Genomic DNA, 17697 nt, shown 5'->3' on the forward strand with positions numbered 1-17697 from the left:
GTGTTTTTGTTTTGGTTCGCTAGCATCTGGTTATCTTGTAAGTTGAATGTTCGTTTTTTCCCACCTGCATTGCTTTCATAATGAAAGAAACGTTTGCTTATTGCATCTCATACATCAGATCAGTTCTGAGATTCATTTTTGCGTGCAACTGATATGGTTTTCTGAGCCGTGCAATACGATTTTGGAACTTCATACAAATGTGTCACATTGTTCGGCGCGAGGTCAAAGGTCGGGAGCAAAGTAGTTCTTCGCCCAAATCGGAATCTGCACTATCATATATTTTTTTGAGTCCATGATGTATTTATTGAGCTATAAAAATACAACATATATACCCATACTGAAGTAACAGAGACAAAGAAGGGAGGTCATGGGATATATATATATATATATATATATATAAATCTGAAACTTATCATCTTTTCATCCAGGGCACAGGTAACACTGTGAAAGCTTTTAACAAGGTGTCGATGCTTACTAGATACACACACCATGTTTTAGGAAGCACTGTTCAAAAGCATGCAACTCGGACCCAGTGGAAACACAAAGCGACAAAGTGCATACAGTATATACTGTGCCTCCCACAAGCAGTCAGGATCTGTTATGATGCAGTGGAACCTGTCCGTAATGACCAGCCAAGGGACTGACCAAAAAAGGTCGCTACAGACAGGTGGTCACAATGGAAAGGTGAATTATACAGAGAAAATCTTGTCAGGGATCCTTTGTGGATGTTCGTTTAGGGCAGCTCGGGTTGTGAGAGAGAAAGATAGTAATGGCAGGGCAGGTTTAACTGAATTTCCATCATTTTGTTGGTTGGCTAAGAAATGGATCAACTGATCAATTGACTGACTGACTGATTGATGCTGTATTTCACAGTAGTATGGTCTACCACATCAGAATGAATCTTTAAAATAAGACTGAGCTGAACTTTCAAGATGAGTTTGAGCAAAATATTGTCTTAGTACTGCAGTAGCCTAAGGAACTGTCAGACAATAGGCATATTCGCCACAGAAGAAGACTGCTGGTTTTTTTGCAGCTACCTTCTGTTGTGGTTCCACAAAATGAGAAAAGAAAAAACGTTCTAACTCAAAGAGTCAAAATGAAGGTTAACAAAATGAAGGTGAACAGTGTATTGTGATCCAGTCCACTGTTAGCTTCATCCCCATCTCTGAAGACCAAACAGGCACTGTGTTATCAGAAGAATCAATACGGAAGAGTGTGGGGTGTGTGAAGAGATGGCCACATTCCAGACTGATTTAAGGTCGCCTGTTAACGAGTTTATTGATCATGCCCTGTTCGCCCATCTCACAAATCGAAAATGTTTTACTACGTGGTAAATTGACAATTCTTGTATGGTGCCACTCTGGTGTGGTCTCCCTTTAGCACCAGTAGCACTCTCTGGGAGTCTCAGCTATGCAAAGATCACACACAAACGCATGCATGTGCGCACACACACACACACTTTCTCTGTCTTAATAACACTCTCTCTCTCTCTCTCTCTCTCTCTCTCTCTCTCTAAAAGCAGATCCAGAATCAGAAAATAAGGTGTGCAGAAAGACCACAACTGCTAGGTGTCACAGACAAATTCTTCTACAAATTGAAGCCAATAAAATTTGAGTTGAGTTGAGTTGAGGATGTATTGTAGAAGATCTTCAGTGAAATTCTTCTTGTACTGAAAAACTTGATGAAATATCTAAACGCTCACACACCCCACACATTCTTCCTTCTGTCAGTGTCACAGAAGTAACACAGCGTGAAGAGAAACTCCATGTGGGCATGTGCATACCCACCATCTTTGCCAGCATACAACCCCTAACAAACAACTACTCTCAAGAAAAGCATACATGTACGGAGAGAAACAAACGAACATAACACAGAAACACACACAGAAACCTACACATATAACACCCCCCCCCCCCCACACACACACACACACACTCACACATAGACACAAAGAAAAACTAACACACATACACACACAAAGAACAACACACATACAAAGAGCAAAACACACACACACACACACACACAAACAACACCCACTTGTACACCCCCCACCCACCCACCCACCCACACAGCTAGAGCCTTTCATCAGCACAAAACGACAGGTAATTGCAGGCAGTGACAGAAGAGAGTGTGCCTGAAAGCTAAGGCAAACAAAGCAACACTCCTTTCCCTCTGGATATAACAGTCTGCCTTTCCAACTCTGCAGGCTAGCAAACAAAACGTCACAACACACAAGTAGGCTTCACAACAGAACACAGACACAGGGAGGGAAAGGAATGGGAAAAGTCAGAGGAGGTTGACTTTGTCTTAGATAAGCTAGAAGGTAAAATAAAAGGGTGAGGGGGGCCTGGTAGCTCAGTTGGTAGAGCACTGGACTTGTGATCGGAAGGTCGCATAGGACATAAAGCATTCTCCCTTTCCAAAAGGGTGAGTGGGAGAAAGAGAGAAGGGGGAAAGGGGGAGTGTGACAGAGAAGGGAAGAGTGGGGGTAAAGAGATCATGTTTTCTTTTATAAAATAGTCTGAAAGTGAAAATGACTTGTTTTGTTTACTTCTGACAGTAACATAAAGGCTTCTTGGGCCAGGAAATCCCTAGTTCAGTGATCAAGAACGGGTGAACTTGTGATGAACCTGAAATAGGATATTATAACTGTAGAAAAAAGTATTGGGAAAGACACTTTTTGTCATTTCTATGAATTTCTAAAACATAGAGGTAAAACCAGTATTTTTTCAAAAGAAAAACTAAAGTAACATACACCTGATCACATAAAGTTGCTCGGTAAAACTTTTATCTTTAAAGCTATAACATGATTACAACAGAAACATAAATTCAAGTCAATGTTCCCATGGATATACATAATACACAGAGGTAGTACATGTCTGTTATGCCTCAAATCCTGACGCTTCAAAGTAAAACATTGTAGACAGACAAGCACCCGTTATGTTTGAATTATAGAGGTTAAAAGTTGACTGGCTTTGTGAACCAAGACATGCAATACCTATTTCATTGCATGCAACCTGTTATTAATTCAGATATTTTTCAGCCTTTCTATACCACTGAATTTTTAAAGGATTTTCCTGTCTGATATCAGAACTTATTTCACGTTTCAAACTTTATTCTTCCTCAAGAAATTAATAAAGACTCTTCTTTTCTGTAAGATAACTTTGAACGCTTCGCCCCTTCTCAAGCTGAAATAAGAGTTTCCATGTCTTGTTATTGGGCCCAATCTTTTAACCGCAGTACTGGTAAACCAGACTTAACTCTTTTCATACACAGCAATACCAAACAACACAACAAACAAACAAAAGTTGACAAAGGAGAAGGAGAAGAAACAAAAATAATCACACATGTCACAAAATAGATGATCTCACCTGAGCTTGATGGTGAAGCCATTCCTTGTCTTCAGGGAAGGAAAAGTCATGTAGGATCCTTTCTTGAAACTGCGCGTCTTTAGACGACAAAACTCATCGTAATTCCCATCGTCAGGGCAACCGTCACATCGGAATCCGCCCTTGATTAAAGGTACGCAGACAGATGGGGGTTGACACAAGTCTTCTGGGCAGGTGATGGCGTCATATTTCTTGGTCATGTTCACTTCACAGTTCCCACCTGTTAGTGAAGAGAGGAAAATAAAATGACTGAAGATATGATGTGCTGTATATATAGTAAAACTCTTGGACCAAAACAAATTTATTTTGCTTCCGGCATTACCCTTCAATCACACTGTTTGGGAATGTTTTAAAAAAGAATAACTTCCAGGTAACTAAAAGAAATACAATTTTTCAAAAATGTGACAAAATACAGAAAATACCAATTAGCAACCTAGGACAGAAAAATAAATCCCAAATGACATTCAAAACTAATTTTGAAAGTGAAAAAAGGTTAATATAGAGTAACACTAACTAATTAACAAACAAAAAAAAACAGCAACAGAAGCAGCAGCAACAATGACAACAATCATACACACTAACATACAGACACATGTATGCAGAAACAGGAGCAAAAATATTCTGAAGCAAAATGCTGATAATACTGTCACTATGTCACTCACTAATGAGACAAAAAAACAGCTGAAATACCTGTAAAGTCTTTGGTGCAGGTACAGGTGTATCCACTTTCATGAGGCAAGCATGATCCCCCGTTCTGACAAGGCATGGAGTAACACAGGTCCACTTCTACATCACAGCTGCTGGCTAGTGCTTTGCCTGAAACACCATCATCATCATCATCATCATCATCATCATGGCCATCATCATCATGACCATCATCATCATGACCATCATCATCATCATGACCATCATCATCATCATGACCATCATCATCATCATCATGACCATCATCATCATCATCATCATCATCATCATCATCACAGAAGGTTTCATCTGTTGTTCTATTTTCATTGACAGTGATGATAAACAGTACACACCTGCCTATCACACTCTCCTCCACATGCTCTGGCCTCATAAAGAGTGTCTGCATGTAACTTACTGCCATTCTGCCATGAATTTGTGACTAAAACAAGACTGCAGGGATAGGCCCTACAACAGACAAGGGCATCAACACCGCTCACAACCTGACACCATTTTGTGGCCAAGACTTACAGACCAACAACCCCATGCCAGCCCTGAAAGTCCAACAAATGGTTTACTCGCCTTTGGCTAGAGATTCTGAACATTTACTAGCCAGAGAGCAAACTTTACTAGCCAAACCAACAATTTGTTTCACCAACTTTACTCACATTTGGCGAGTAGATGAACAGATCTACTCGCCAGTTACATGTTTCTACTCGCCATGGCGAGTAAAATACTCGCCACTTTCAGGCCTGCATGCTAAATACTTTAAGGCAGGAAACCACAGAAATGTCCTTTTTCCTTTCAAAATAGTTTACTTTCTCTTGTTTTATTTATTGATTTATTTAACTTTTGTTTGACTTGCATCCACACTCACCTGCAAAGCCATGCGGACAGACACACTTGTATCCATTGTCTGGGTGGACAGGACGGTAGAGCTTAGTGTCGGAGGCGATGAAAGGTCGGGGTTCACCTTGACGAACCATGGACTGGCAGATGGAGAAGCTAGCACATGGCTCTATCAAGCACAGGTTGTCATCGAAGGGAAGCACCTGCAGCAAAACAAAGACAAAGGGTAAACGCTATGAAATACCAGTGCTGTATATATGTACAAATAAAAATCTATAAACAAATAGACTGCCAACTTTCCAAAATTCAGAATAAAAAAACAAGAAAGGTATGTTGTTGGAACATTTAATTATTGACAAAACAAAACGTTACGTTCACATAACAAAACGTTTTGTTTTAAACGTTCCAACAACATACCTTTCTTGTTGTTTTTTTATTCTGTACATGTACAACTACAAGCTCTGCAAATTCAAGCTTTCAACTTTTTGGCAAGCAAAATAAAGCTTTCAAACTTTTCAATGCCCAAAATTTACTTTACTTTACTTTATTTGGTGTTTAACGTCGTTTTCAACCACGAAGGTTATATCGCGACGGATGCCCAAAATAAAGCTTATACTTATAATATACACTTAACAATAACAGCAGCAGTAATTACTGAAGGGTGCTAATGTTTAAACTTGCGTTTGAACATGTACTTTTCATATCCACAATAAGCATGAAGTAATGCAAAGAGAATAACAATAACAATAACACTTTATTGTCCATTAAAGGTGGTCGTCTACATTTTTGCTTTTTTTCAATAATCTTATGGTTAGATTTCGCAAAAAAGTTATGTCAGATGATGAATGAACCATGGGGAAAAAAGTTATAGAAAAAAAAATATATGTAAAAAAAGATTTTATTTTTGGGTAGCGTGACTCACGCTTCCAATATTTTGTTTTCTGTTTGCTGAGAACAATGTGCTTTGCCTAAAAATACTGACCAATCAAATTCATGTCACTATGCTTATAGCCACGCCCAAACAAGTGCAGCAACAGTTTGACACTGGAGCGCTGTCCACGCTTTTTTTTAAACGCACGAAATGCATGGGATTTGAGAGGAGTTTTGCGCTTGGCATTTTCCAAATAAGGATATCCTACTATGAGTACTACGCTGGAATACTACAATGAATTTTCAAACGGCTACACTGGCTTCGTCTGTCCTGATCGGAAGGGGGTGTATTGTTGATATTTGTAGATAATAGACTCTGCATTTTAATGGTCAAATGACGACAAGGACCTTAAAATGAATCATTAAAATGGAAAATGGTCTTTGACACAATGTGCCTGCCCAGGTGCCACTGCACACAAGACACACAATGTGATCCATGAACACCAGCTTCAAAACATTTAACACAAACAATGATCATTCCATATCAAAAAGCCATGACTTTCAAGATTTACGATCTTCATGATGAAATAGGAGGCAAACCACCAACAACATTTTCTCATCATCAAACAAAAAAAAAGACAGTAACAACATTTTAGAAAGAAGTTTACCTGTAAGGCAGACAAGTTAGCCAGAAGAGACCTGTACAGGTAGATGTACTCTCTGAGATACTCCGGTGGATAGAAGACCTCCTGCGTACGTCCCTGTATTGACACACTGCCCTGACGCACTGACACCGACACATTGAGAATCTGTGCTGGAGCCACATCCACATCGTTCTCAATGTTGATAATAAAGATGTTGGTGGGGTCTGTCTTGAATATAGAGGCCAGTGCATCTGTGAAGAACTGGAAAAGAAGATCATGCAAACGTATTCAAAGCCACAGGAAAGAGAACTGATACAGTCAATCCTTCCTTTGAGAAACCTTATTTTAAGGCCGTCAGCCCCCCTCCCCCGAGAGATAATAAAGGGGGAGGGGGGGCCCTTATTATTTCTTGGTTTGAGACACTTCTGTTGTAATCTCTGTACAAATTTTCTCATTGCTGTGACTTATCAGTGACAATGCTTTTGAATGTGTCATTATAAATCTGTGCTTGGCCGAATACAAAATTGTTGAAGAAAAAACAAAGAAACAAATTTTGGTCTGGTTGAGACCTGATTTTCTCAGATTTGTGGCGGTCTTGAAAACGGGGTTTCACTGTGTGCTTCAAGGAAAAACAAAGGTTTTAAATAAATGCACACTAATACATGCACAGTTTAAAAAGCAAAACTAAAAACAAAACTAAAACCTGCAAAGGAAATAGAGCACCTAAATCCCAAGTAATACGCATTGCAGCCTATAAAAATATTTAACAGTGTTTTTTTTACCTTGAACAGAGAGGAGAGGAAGGCGGTTTCTGTCATCTTGTTGAGCCGAATTGTGACGCTGTCGTGCAACATCTCTGGTGTGACCAGTCGAACGGACAGCTGACATGTCGCCTTCACCTCGTTCTTGCCATCTGATAGACACAGACAAAACAGGTTCAATTAGTATTCATGTGTGAAAGAGTGAGGTTAGTATAAGCTATACGTACCAATAACTGTGTTAACTGTTAATGCCAGTATTTCAAGAGAAAAGATGTCATTTGTCACACATGTTGCCTTCATCTCGTTCTTGCCATCTGATACTGATAGACACAGACAAAACAGGTTCAATTAGTATTCATGTGTGAACGAGTGAGGTTAGTAGCTGTACCAATAACAGCATTAACTGAAATGCTAGGACAGTATTTCAATAGAAAAATGTCATTTTCCCACTTTTTCTGTTCTATACACCACACCTTAACTTAGACTATGCCCTGATAGTACAATGTACTATCATTCAAAACAAAAGCATTAAAGAACGGGTGGTACACAGCTTTTTAGATAACTTTCATGACATGCTTTCATGATATTTGATAGAATCACATAACCGTAGTAAAGGACAAAAAACAAAGAAATAAAAGGCAGTGAAAAAAATGCAGGGTCAAAAACACAGCTCCAAACCATTGAATTAACCCCTGTTCTGTTCATGTGATCTCAGCACAACGGTGACTCCTAAAGGGTAATATGATTTGAATTGTTTCACTTCCCAAAGCAGAAGGGTATACAGTGGAACCCCCCTTTTAAGACCTAAAAAAATCTGAGAAAATCAGGTCTTAAGAGGGAGTCTTAAAATGGGGGTAATTTTACATAGATTATGAACAGAAAGTCTGAGAAAACAAGGTCTTAAAAAGGAGGGAGTCTTAAATTGGGGGGTCTTAAAAGGGGGGTTCCACTGTACCCACAGCCAGTTACTGTGATAAGCTGTAAGCGTATAAATTAATAAACAAAATCGATTTGGGGAAACTGTACAAAAAAAACAAAGGGTAATTACTGATCAGACAGCCCAGTCAAAAAGAGTCAAACTCAAAGTGTCACAGCTTTAGCAGCGAGAGAGAGAGAGAGAGAGAGAGAGAGAGAGAGAGAGAGAGAGAGAGAAACACACACACACACATGAGACAATGACACAGACAGTCAGACAGTACACCGACAGAGAGAGAGAGAGAGAGAGAGAGAGAGAGAGAGAGAGAGAGAGAGAGAGAGAGAGAGCACGTATTCATTTCAGGTATGCGGTGCTAATCAGAGCAGAAGGCAAGATCCACGTTAGATTAGTCTGGTCGCCCCTCAACACCAGGTTTTGCTCCTACCCCACATTAGCAATAACTGTCGCTCCGCCATTTCTACCCGAGAGACAAGCGCTACTGGGAGGGTATGCTATCCGTTACTGAGCTGCGGGTGTTTGCTTATCATGTTTCAACAATATCTGGCGCTTTGCAGACTTAGCCTGTAGAAGACGGGTGAAAGACGATAGGGGCTCCTGTGCAACCACTGATTTAACACTGACTACATGTACAACACTAGGGTGGGCTGAAAATTATGCTGCAAATGATACTGCAAAATGCTCTGTCTAGCCTTAAAAATGACTGCACAATTTACAAACAAATGCTGATTGACACATCTCAGCCAAAGCACAAACAAAGGCTACAGCCGGAAAACTGTCGTCGTCTTTTGCAAAAGGACAGAGTTGGGTAACTAATCAGTCCGCACTTAGAACGTTGACGTGTTTCTGTATTACTTATTTACAGTCTTGTATAATAATAACTATAAGCTGCGTGTGAAAAAAAAGACAAAAAGTGTATAATACCTATTTCTGTACTATTCTTGCTTTTGTGTCGGCTGTTGTGACAGTTCTTATAAGCGCAAATAACTGAGAATGAGAGTCTGCAAGTTTAGTCCAGATTGCTTACTGCAACACCAAGGTAAACCTCCTCTTACGTCTTTCCTTTCTACCTTTCTTTCCTTCAAATCTTCTGAAGGTATGTCAATAGCTGCCCCAAGGCATACTGACTTTCAAGTGACGTGGAGGGGGCAGGGGTGTGTACGTGCGTAGGGGTGGTGGGGTGGCGGAATACAGACGACTTTCGTCTTAGTGACAAAGTGTGACATGAACACAGTGCGTGCCCATCAATATGGCTACTATTGATTTTCCCTAAGTGACCAGTACCACACAATCAATTCCCCCAAGGTCTAACCCCCCTCTGGCAGTTGGCTGTCCCATAGCAAAATGGCATCTTGTCAGAGGCGCGCGGGACAGCTCAAGATCTCCTTAACTCCCTTCATCCATCAGCAGGACTGTGACAAACTGCATCACACTGTCGCCCTAACACACTGTAAAGTACTTTAGTTTGGACTGAGGCGTCCCGATGGACGCAAGTCACGCTGACACTTTGCCAAACACCCTTGAAGAGGCTTAAATGCAGTAAGGACCGAACAGTCTTTGCTGCCCTCAAGCCGTGCAAACGTCGCCCTTGGCTTAGCGTTCACTTGAGACACCACGATTCGGGCCCTCTTTTCCGGTAAGGTTTACATGGATGCAGCTCTCTTGAAGCACACTGACAAACACAGGGGGGGGGGGGGATTATGCTGGACGCTGCATAGTCATGACGCTTCATAACTCAGTCCGATAGACCCCTTCTCACTTACCATACTCCCACTCTTTTATTTGCTAGACTGTGACCCACTTCACTCACCCCCCCCTCCCCTTACCCCCTCTCTCATCTTTAAACATCCCTACTTCAAATTGTAAGTAAGGAAAACGAAGCCATTAGTCACCACGTCCGGTTATGAACACGCTGAAACGGGGCAACCCGTCTGTTTAAAGAAGGTTGTGAAGAGGCGGTGGTTGATAGAACAACCAAACGTATCACAAACATGCGGAAACCCGGTTGGAAAAATACCTCAGGTGAAATGGTCAAAGCCGAAATATCAGTAGAACTAGTAGTCGAAGCTATCGGCACGACTGAGTTCAAAGTGACACTTAAGATGCAATCGTAAAGCTGAATCATAAGTTCACAAAAAGTAAAACTGTCTATTTCTTCGTGTAAAGCGCCGCAGCTTTTCAATACCTCAGCTACCTTCTGCTTCCAGTGCCACTCAAACATCCAAGGCCTTGGGCACACAAGTTGGTGTGTTCTCTGTCATCTTTACTGACCATCAACACACAACTCTTCTTTGCTCGCAGTCACACTTTCTCATCCTACCCCCCCTCCCCCCTCCACACACACACGCACGCCTGAACACACACACACACACATTTCCCCATTGCCTACAACTTCTTCCTTCCATCTCTGAAGGCTTCGGAGGCAGAGACCGTTGCCGTCCAGTCAGTTCAACCAAAGCGCTTAGGTTCAACAACAGTTCAGAGAAGTAAAGAGGGATGAGGGGCGTACTAAAGGTAAGTTTATTAGTGTCACCTGTTGGTGAACAAGAGACCACTGCAGGTAGCCCGTCACAGGCCGTTTCATCTGGAGCACTCGTCAAACACTTCACTACCTTGCGTCCACCGACCGTTTAAAGGCGAGAGCAATGAAGCGAGCTTCTAACACAGGACCCCTTTTCTTGCAACCACCCTCCCAGGTCGTTCTCGGCCTTTCAAATCCTCGCAGTCTAACGGTTCAACGTCACACACGGGGGCGAAGAGTAATGAACCAGGTCATGAAAGTCCCCGACAAAAGATCTATATGAAAGGAGAAAAGAAACATGTCAGTGTCAATGTCAATGAAATGTAGAATTCACACCAACACAAAGGGACCTCTCCTTGTGAAGGTGAAAGGGGGTCGTACTGAGAATTTGGCAATCGCAATCGAATACACTATATGTAGTTCAAAAAAGAGAAAGTGAAATAAGTGTGTGTGTGTGTGTGTGTGTGTGTGTGTGTGTGTGTGTGTGTGTGTGTGTGTGTGTGTGAAAAACAAATGACTGTGTGTGTGTGAATATGTGTGTGTGTGTGTTTTCAGTGCGTCAAAGAAAGAGAGAGAGAGAGAGAGAGAGAGAGAGAGAGAGAGAGAGAGAGAGAGAGAGAGAGAGAGAGAGAGAGAGAGAGAGAGATTCGGATGGTTTATTCACAAAGGCCATTGCCCCTAGTGAAGGGGTGTGAACAAAAGCAAATACATTGAATCATTTTTACATTCAGTAGACTCAAAACAGTGCATATTATTCTCAAAGAGAGAGAGAGAGAGAGAGAGAGAGAGAGAGAGAGAGAGAGAGAGAGAGAGAGAGAGAGAGAGAGAGAGAGAGAGAGAGAGGGAGGGAGAAATCTACACAAACGTCTTTTAAGAACATGCTCTCAAGTTTCACGTGTTGAAAGTCTCAACATGCCTGTTATACAAGTCCCTCGGGCGAGCCTTTCCATACTGCATAACATTTTCTTGGTCCAGTAATATCTGTACCTAAAACTAAAAACAAAGTTAATGAGCTTTTCTTTTCTTATTAAAAGCACTGCCCCCTAGGCACAAATACACATAAAGCCAGGGGCGGATCTGGGTTTTGAAAGGGGGGGGTGCACATTTTTTTTTTTTTTTTTGTATCTTATCAGCGAAGGCGCGAAGCTCCGAACCGATGGCGCGAAGCGCCGAACCGATGGCGCGAAGCGCCGAGCATGCTAGGGGGGTCCGGGGGCATGCTCCCCCGGATTTTTTTTTAAAAAGGAAGCAAAATTGTGCAATCTGGTGCAATCTGAGCGTGTAAAGTGCTATTTTCAGGTGATACATTTTTCTTCTTTTTTTTTTTTTTTTTTTTGTTGTCCCGCTGGGGGGGGGGGGGGGTGCAATTGCACCCATTGCACCCCCCCCCCCCCCAGATACGCCCCTGTAAAGCCATAAACTTGCGCAAATAACAGGACTTTAAATAGTAATCGGTCTAACCTAAGCTCGTAAGGTTCACTTGGTTTTAAGTAACAGTCTTGCCGAAAATAATTATGGTCAAACTCTAAGACGTGTAGACATGCTGTTAGTGAACATTACACAGAACTTATATTTGCCATGCAAACGCACCTGTCAACGACTAACTTCGCCCTTGGTGCGATTTCAATGGCACTTAAAGTCTTCGCGTTCAACAAAAATATAAACTGAACTCCAGAGAAGCTTGCTGTCTCATCAAGATGTTGACGCACGAAAGCGGTGGTGTTAGCAAAAAAGACACGGCAAATACAGTCTTTATAATGACTCTCTCTCTCCCCCCCTCCCTCTCTCTCTCTCTCTCTCTCTCTCTCTCTCTCTCTCTCTCTCTCTCTCTCTCTCTCTCTCTCTCTCTCTCGCAAAAGCGATTGCCCCAAACGCATTGGCTAACCTTAAAAATTATGTTAGTGCAGTGTTACACCAAGATTTAACTGACAATGCCGTAGTGCAGTGTCCAATTACCTCCATGCTGTTAATTTTGTGACAACGATGGGGCATACCGACCACACCAGCAAAAGTCGATATTGAGACGCTTTATTCCCCCTCCCTCCCTCCCTCCTCCCGCAAGTTTTGGGGCTACGGAGAGAACTCTACCGGTAGCTCAGTTGGTAGAGCACTGGACTTGTGATCGAAAGGTCGCAGGTTCGAATTCGGGCCGGGACGGACACGGGTCAACTTTATGTGCAGACCCAGAGACGGAAGCCATGTCCCACCCCCGTGTCATCACAATGGCACGTAAAAGACCTTGGTCATTCTGCCATAAGTGCAGGTGGCTGAATACACCTAAACACGCAGACACTTGGGTAGCGCGACTCCGTTGCTGCTAGCTTTCCACTGGGAGGAAGCGACCCGAATTTCCCAGCGATGGGACAATAAAGTAATGAAATGAAATGAAAATGAAAGTTACATGGTAACATTTAATTCGCAAATACCCAAAAGTAAGGCCAAACAAAAAAAGTTGTATGTTTCTGGTCACCCGACCCTACCTAGTTTTTTCCCGCCGACCCTAGACTTTTTTTTATTGCATTTGTAAAAAAAAAAATTTTTAAAAATAGCATCAAAACGAAAGTAACAGACGGCAGACGACACAAGGGGGATAACCCCGCATCCCTTTTGTCTCATTTGTTTTGTAATGTGTTGTCTTTCTCTTTGTATAGTAAGTCCAGTCTCTTTGTGTCACTGTATAGTTATTTTCTACCCTGACCCCCCCCCCCCCCAAAAAAAAAAAAAAAATCCCTACCTACCTACCCTATTTTTTGTAGCCATGTTACCAGAAACATACAACCTTTTTTGGGGGGGGCCTAAACGATGTCGTTTTCATTGCCAAAAATGGTCGCTTCGTGGATCACATTTTAAATCAACGAAAACTCATTATTTCTCCGCTGGATGTGTAACATAATTTATAATGCACGACATGCCGCTATTCGCCAAGCCTTTGGCCTAAAATTCAGTTTCCCTCTCACTTCTAAGCCCAATCCGCCTGGGAGTGGGGGACAACAGCTTCTCTTGCTGCTTCTTTCGGGGTCTTCTGTCTGCCCTTGCACTGACGTGTTTGTGGTCCATTCATACGACTTTCATGACCTTAGTGCAAGCAACATGTTGCCCAATAAAACTGCTACTGTGAAGAAGGTCCTCTTTGTTTACCTTTCTTTTTTTTCATTTCGTTTGAAGTGACAAAATAACAGACAGCTTAAAGTCAAACGAGAAAGCAGACCATCCGTGTAGATGTTAGAAAGTTCTACTTTGCGTTCAAAATGAAAAATCTTTATTCCCACCCCCCCCCCCCCCCCCCCTCTTGGGGAGACTAAGGGAATCTAAATATTGTCTATAAATAGCTGCGATCAAATGTCCCGAAGTCGGGAACGCCTTCACACACACCAAAGTGCTTTGTGTCAATGTAATACGTTTTCGTTAAAAGGTCAAGACAAGTCCAATCGCCTCGAATGAGAATTACCCTTTCCTTGCTCCTATCGTTTTCTGATTGTCCATAACCGTTCAGTTGTGTTTAATACATGTTTGCTGATCGTAGGGTTCAACTATAAGTTTACATGAAGGTATGGTCAAGAGTCTAACATAAACACATGTTAGAGTCAAACTCAAAGATTTAATCGCAGTGATACAACCTGTTCAGTTACTCACGTCCTTCTAACAGTAACTCTCTTCAAGTTCATCACAGTCACTGCTAAGAAGTTTTCATGGTCTGTCACTTCCACTCTCAGAGATACGCTACCGTTTCCATCGTTAAACCCGTTCCTCGTTAGTCGCATGAGCGCACATTGTCCCCACCCTGCTTTCACCCGCTAAGATGTTAATCTTGTGTTTTTATTCATGTGGAACAGTCACAATACCGAGCCGGCCAGTGTGTGGTTTAGCACCACACAGTTTCTTACCTGCCCATGATTGGATAGCGGGATACCGTCCCTTTGATCTTGGGGGTTGCAACAACAAATCACAAATCAAAGTTCCGTCCACAATGCTGACAAATCACATGGGTTCGCTAACGCTACTCCAATATCAACGGTCAAGACACAGTCTCAATAAACCGAGCCACAGGAATCAAGCAAAACCGGTCCCGCGGTATTTGTACGTCAATCCTGGAATGAGCAGAGAACAACAACAGTTATTACCCAACATTGACGGACTGTGTGATGATATTACCCAATATTGATGGACTGTGTGATGATATCTTCTGCTATGGTCTGTTGAGACAGTGATCGGTCGAGATTTTGATATATCACTGTCGAAACAGACCAATGGCAGAAGATATCATCACACAGTCAGTCAATGTTAGATATATTTGCTAATTCTCTGGACATTTTGTATTTTCTGTAAAGAAATTACAAAAGTATATATCTTCTGCTATGGTCTGTTGAGACAGTGATATCAAAATCGAGACATATGAAATAGCAATATCAGCTTTGTCAGGACTTGAAAATATGTCAGCTACCTCAGCTTGAAATACTCGTGTAAATTAGGGTGTTGTAAAAACAAAATTTGCGCCCTTTTCCGATATAAAGACTACCCGAACACCAAACATGTTTCATTTCCAATACCTGTGTGAACATACAAGGAAGTTTTCCTGAAGCACTATGTGTTTACTGTGTTAGCCCTTGATGCAGCAAATAGTTCAGCTCGTTTGTTGTGTAACTTTCTTTTCTCTCCCAATTCTCAAAACACAAAAAGAGGTAGAGTCTTATTGTCAAAAACTGCTACGGTATGAGTATGACAGCGTGATTTTAATTTTAAGTATAGTGAGTCTTATTGTCAAAAACTGCTACGATATGACAGCGTGATTTTAATTTTAAGTATAGTGTCCGGTCACCTCACGGACTCGGGCATCTGCTTGCTTATATTGTTCAAAATCAAATCATTTGTAAAATGTATACAAAGTCAAGTAGTCTAAATGACTGAACATAATCATGGCCGTGGTGTCATTGTATTCTAAATGCAAATTCATGCAAAACCTTCACCGTACCAGCAATAACTGTATGCAAATTTATGTAAATTTATATCAATGCACCATATTACTTTCCGTTACCACCTGACCCACTGCTGCGCGAATCGGGCCTTTCTCGCAAATATGTGCCTCGCGAATTTCATCTTCACAACATCTTCGATCTGAGACCACTCGAGTGTAGCTTACACAATGAAACTTGAAATTTATGAGCACAATCAGCGTGAAACTGGAACAAGTGTATGGCGATAAGGTCGACAACTCTGTGAGATTGCCAAGAAGGCCATAAAACTGACAACCAATAACTAACACTCCCGAACACCCCTCCCACACTCCCATATATTTCTGAGTTAGAAGTTCCTCCCTCACGCTTCGTTCATACCCGGGGTATGACCACAAATCGTGGGGGCTATCTTCAGCCTGTCTCGCACCTGATAAAACTACCCGATAAATTACAGTCCAAAGCGAAGTACGGAGAATTTCTCGGCGTCGAGTGGCAAATCATTGCAATCAAAAGTGCTGTAACAGCGGTTCTCCCATGTGTGTGTGCGAGGGCTGTATTTTGTATATATATATATTGATTATTTGATACATGTATAAATGTGTCTCCAGGAATATGTTTTGTTTTAATCTTGTGTCGATACTATTTAGTTCTGCCTCGTTATTAGCCATTGAGTATAACTGTTTTATCATCATTGCTTTGTTGTTGTTCTTTGGCCATTTACGTTGAATGACTTGTTATACATTGACATTGTTAGTTTTATTCTTCTTCTTCTTCGTCGTTCGCTAGATAGTTTTATTATAAGAACCTTTTCTAATTCCTATTAACTCGATGTTCTTTAACTATATTTATACATAAATGCATATAAAAAATTATTGTAAAGCAGTATGCATCGTTAGAGGATCTTTTAGTAGCAGTGTTTAAATGTCGAAGCTGCTTTTCCCAGTTTTATTTAAGATGCCGACTGTATATTGTGTTATTGTATTTGTCAGACTTGATTGTACCAAGTCCCTACACATGTTGTAATGCGCTTAGAGCCAAATATTTTTGTTTTTTGTAAGGGATAGGCGCAATATAAATACACTTTATTATCATTATTATAAAGGAAACTAGTTTGAATGGAAGGAGGGCACAGACTACCGGCCGCCGTGCATGTTTTAAAGCTGAAGTACCATGGCAGTATTAAAATAAATAAAATACATGTAGTAGTGAATTACTGGTTTTAAAAAATCGACCTCACACCCAAAATATGAAGAACTTATTTAATGGTGCAGTCTTAAAAACGGTAGAAAAAGATTGAGGATAAACTTGCGACCCGTGTTGTTTTTTCCTCTTGACTTTTTATCAACTAGTTAAACGTACAACAAGGAACACCCTAAACTCCCGCCCCTACTCTGAGAGAGAGAGAGAGAGAGAGAGAGAGAGAGAGAGAGAGAGAGAGAGAGGGGGGAGAGGAGAGCTCTAGACAGAGAGAGACAGAGAGACAGACAGACAGAGACAGAGACAGGCAGAGACACAGAGAGAAGGAGAGAGACAGGGACAGACAGACATATATAGGGTAACTAAGCCAATAGGCAAGAGCTAAGTGAATTAATCACCAAAGCATCACACTGGTTCAAAATCAGCGAGGACCTGTAAGGAAAATCATTGCCCGGGAGTCAACAGCTCATTACAAAAACTTCAAAGGCGGTCAGGTACTGATGGAGGGGCACTTAAACTATAATAAAGCCTCGTTTGACAACGTTAAACCGGAACGGTCACAGGGGAAATCGTCAGGTACAATGTTGTCTTCGCCGGGCACTGTGACCACCGGGGAGGATTAAACTGATTAGGGAGGATTAGACTGAGAGCAGCGGAACCTCCGGCTATAATCAATGGTCAGTATCAGTGTCTGACCAGCTTCAAAGCCGGACTTGGCAGGGATGTTACTGTTAGGGGATTCATTTCACGGACGCGTGGTTGCTCCATGGAGACGGAGCTATGCAAAGTGGACAACGCACTTGACTCCGCCACATCTTCCTCAAAATACACGGGGACAACTCATCGCGTAAAACGGGGTGAACATGACTAAGCAAATGTTCTGGCTAGAAATGATC

At 41.7% G+C, this 17697-nt stretch overlaps 1 protein-coding gene across 2 annotated transcripts in view; it reads right to left on the bottom strand.

Moving 5' to 3' along the window:
- The window catches only part of LOC138964526 (cadherin EGF LAG seven-pass G-type receptor 2-like), an 84907-nt gene that overhangs the window by 60357 nt on the left and 6853 nt on the right, over nt 1-17697 (bottom strand). For both annotated transcript variants that reach the window (XM_070336511.1, XM_070336510.1), the window contains exons 2-6: nt 7219-7349; nt 6461-6697; nt 4951-5125; nt 4083-4208; nt 3375-3612 (exon numbers count right to left, since the gene is read on the bottom strand). In XM_070336511.1, the coding sequence (XP_070192612.1) occupies nt 3375-3612; nt 4083-4208; nt 4951-5125; nt 6461-6697; nt 7219-7349 (907 nt within the window). The remainder of the gene's footprint in view (nt 1-3374; nt 3613-4082; nt 4209-4950; nt 5126-6460; nt 6698-7218; nt 7350-17697) is intronic.

This window comes from Littorina saxatilis, linkage group LG4, assembly GCF_037325665.1.
Source record: "Littorina saxatilis isolate snail1 linkage group LG4, US_GU_Lsax_2.0, whole genome shotgun sequence".
NCBI lineage: Eukaryota > Metazoa > Mollusca > Gastropoda > Littorinimorpha > Littorinidae > Littorina > Littorina saxatilis.